The sequence below is a fragment of the Nicotiana tabacum genome, chromosome 16, assembly GCF_000715075.1.
Source record: "Nicotiana tabacum cultivar K326 chromosome 16, ASM71507v2, whole genome shotgun sequence".
Taxonomy (NCBI): domain Eukaryota; kingdom Viridiplantae; phylum Streptophyta; class Magnoliopsida; order Solanales; family Solanaceae; genus Nicotiana; species Nicotiana tabacum.
Window position 1 is genome coordinate 26,878,466 of NC_134095.1, and position 3,639 is coordinate 26,882,104.

Sequence of the window (3,639 nt, forward strand, 5' to 3'; positions counted from 1 at the left end):
GGATGTTACCCACTAAATTTGCATGATGTTATAGTATAAATCAGTGTAGTATAAATCAGTATAGTATGAAAAAGGAAACCAAACAATCAGTGTAGTATAAATTCAAGAAACCAAACATTTTAGGGAAACCATTTTTCGAGCTTCATAAAAAGGAAAATATGCAAAAATTGATTTCTAAGATACCAAACTAAGATGAATTCAGAAATGGGATATGAAAGACTAACCTTAGTGCAATGCTCTGCCGGAAAAAGATATAGAAAACTGAGTTTTGACGGGCTCAGTCGTGTGGGCGTGAGTCATGAGGCAGAGAACTGGTGAGGGCTTGACTGCTTGAGCCGTGTGGTCGGTGGCGGACTGGCAGAGAACTGGTGAGGTTTGACTTCTGAGGGTGAGGACTGAGGACTAAGGGCTTGACTGAGGACTTCAAGCATATGACAGGAGTGAGTGAGGCGGACATCGGAGAAAGCAAAGCACTATATGAAATAATGAAAATGAAACCCTAGTATTATAGACTAAAGGGTAGACTAGTAAATTAGTAAACCCTTATTGGGTTATCGGTTTACCCAATAACAGAATTGATAAACCGAGCCCGAACCGATAACCCAATAAGCAATTTTTTTTACCCGTTACCGAATCATTAGCCCAATAACCCAATACCGATAACCCAATAAGTAATTAACGGTTCGGGTTATCGGTTTTACCCGATATATGCCCACCTCTAGAATGATGTAAAAACTAGATAGAATTATTTCTATTTAAGAAAACTTTATAGAATTATTCTTTTTTTGATAATTCTTATAGAATTATTCTGTATTTAGCTAAAGTACAGATGATGAAGTGCTCTTCACTCTATGGTAAAGTTCAAAATTAAAAAGTGAGAAAGGAAAATTTAAAACTATATGGTACTTAGAAAAGAAGTAGGGCTAGGAGGCACTGGAATTTCTACTGTCCCTTCAAGCATCAATAGAACTTTCTTCATTGAAGGGCGAAGTGATGGTTCGTCTTGAATGCACCAGATGCTTATTTTCACCATTCTCTCGAATTGTCTTCTCTCAACCTCCTCGTCCCCGACCAGTTTTCCTAGCTCTCCTGCCTCAAAGCAGCTGTAAACCCAGTACTCAAGAATCGATTCATCTTCAGCAAGGCTCCAATCGACACACTTCCGCCGACAGATCAATTCCAATAGAACGATACCAAAACTGTAAACATCTGCTTTCACTGTCACTGGCAGTTTTCGGTGCCATTCTGGTGCGACATAGCCTCTGGTCCCTCTTACCCCTGTGTAGGTTCTTGTTTGATCTTTCTTTAAGAGCTTGGCCATTCCAAAGTCAGATATTTTAGCACAAAAATGATCATCCATGAGTATGTTCTGAGGCTTTATATCACAATGGATGATTTGTGTGTCACACTCATCATGCAAATATAGGAGGCCCCTTGCAATATCTCTAGCGATGCCACACCTTTCCTCCCACGTGGGCTGTTTTTCTGGTGTGAAAAGTATGTCTGAGAGTGAACCATTGCTCATGTACTCATACACCAGAAGCCTTCTTGATCCATCTAAGCAGTAACCAAGGAGGCGGACTAGATTTCGATGATGTGTTCTTCCAATGATTTTCATTTCAGTTTGGAACTCTTTTTCCCCTTCTACCAATTCCTTGTCTAGTCTCTTAACAGCTACCACTTTCTGGTCTTCTGCCAAAATCCCTTTAAATACTGTCCCAAATGCTCCTCTTCCTAACTCTTCTGTGAAACCACTGGTTGCCTGCTCTAGTTCTGCATATGAAAATGCTCGTGGACCAACATCTTCACATAAATGAACACTTCTACTCTCCTGGATTTTCCTGTAAGTCCAGATATGATTCCTGTGAATGAGGAATCCGGAGATGCCCAACACCAAGAAAGCAAAAGCAGCCAATGTAATGCCGGCAATTAGGATGTCCATCCTTAGCTTTTCTCCTTTTGTTTCTTCAATCTGGTTAAACAACCCTTCTTCTGCAAACACGTTAATTCCCACCTTGACCAATGCTAGATTAGAATCACTCATGTCTCTTCTTCCATATCTCAGTGGCAGCCTTTGCTTTCTACACTCTCTATCTTTGAATAGAGCAGCCTCACAATTACAATCCTGTAAACAGGCTTGTACACAATCTTCTTTTGTTGTTGTGACCAAAGTAGCATAAGAGATATCTTCCCATCTTGTGTTCTCAACTGATCTCATGGCATAGTATTTAGAAGTCTTCTCCTTTAACCGACAGGTTTCTGCAGTGAAATTTCTTTCACAGCCTGCGCTCCAATTGCCTGGCTTTACAAAATCAAATCCTGGAAGACACGCACAGCTAACTTGATCATCTATATTGATACAAAAGCCATTAAGCCCACAAAGGCCTTTTGGAACACATCTATCATATGCTGATGACCATATTGCAGAGCTGTTCTGTTGGCTCAGAAAATGTGAATAAACTCGAAGAATACCGTCAACATCAATTTTCATGAAATAGATGGTCCTTTCTCTAGGATAGTCTCCCTTTGTTAGATTTTTGAGACTGACAGTGGAATTGAGTAAGTAGAGGAGGCTATCATCGCCAAGATTCAGTGTAACATTATTCCCTACTCCACTGGTGCCTGTTGAGAAGTAAGAATACTGGGCTGTGTCTGGTGTCTGGACTGGATACTGAACGAGGTTCCCATCGCTTTGCATTTTGAGACGGAAAATCCCAAGTGAGTCATCTTCTTCTGAGGCGCTTGAGAACAGTTCTTGTCCAGCAGAGAGATGCTGACCAGGTAAAATGGTGTTTGTTGGGTTGTCAAAACTTTGCCATATGATATTGTGATTAGAATTGTAGAGCACAAAGTTGCCAGTGTCCAGCATGGAAGCTGAAGCAATGGCTTGAGAAGGATTTATAACAGGTATTTCTTGGCCTTGTCCTACTTGCACAATGAGCCTTCCATCACTAGTTAAGAGCAAGACAGCGCTGCTTGGGACAGCAGGACTGATTCTGTTTGCTGTCCACACTGCTGTCTTCTTCGGCATGCTGCTGATGGAGATTCCAACAGCGTAGCCATTAGTTTGCTCATAAAACCCAAAGGAAAAGCGCCTTGAGGGTGAAAACCATGACGAATTGGCAGTAGGTGTTAGAGAAGAACCAGGAGTTATATTGAAGTTTCTTTGTTGTGCTAGTGCTACTACATGAAATGCAGATAGGAATAATAACCATAGCAAAACAGCCATTGATTTTAGAATTTCTTCTCTTTCTTTTCCTCTGATTTATCACAAAATTGCATTGCTATTATATTCAGTTTATAGTTGGAAGAATCCAAAGACTTCAGCTATTCTAGGTCAAGTCAATGTTTGCCAATTAAGAAAGCTGTTCACTAACTAGTTGAAAGAAAAGTAATATAGGAGACTTGGAAATTATTAAGTCCTGTCGATTCTGAGAAAATACCACGTATATAAGTCTATAAATGACATTATCCTTATTGAGTCCTGTCAATATCATTTTAAGTGTAAATACCTATGACCACCTTGAATCGGTGAATGTTAGGTGAAATTTTTTACAAGTCTTTAGTCAAGCAATAATACTTTTAAATTGTGGTATTTGTAGGGCCCGGTTGTACCTTGTGCTTCTACAGGATTGGCAA

The 3,639-nt window shown here is 40.1% G+C and overlaps 1 protein-coding gene across 1 annotated transcript; it reads right to left on the minus strand.

The window, feature by feature from the left end:
* Positions 1-725: 725 nt before the first annotated feature.
* LOC107773857 (G-type lectin S-receptor-like serine/threonine-protein kinase LECRK3) lies at positions 726-3,428 on the minus strand. Its single transcript, XM_075232668.1, has one exon. The coding sequence runs from the start codon at positions 3,227-3,229 to the stop codon at positions 896-898; it is 2,334 nt and encodes a 777-aa protein (XP_075088769.1). The 5' UTR covers positions 3,230-3,428; the 3' UTR covers positions 726-895.
* Positions 3,429-3,639: the final 211 nt, after the last annotated feature.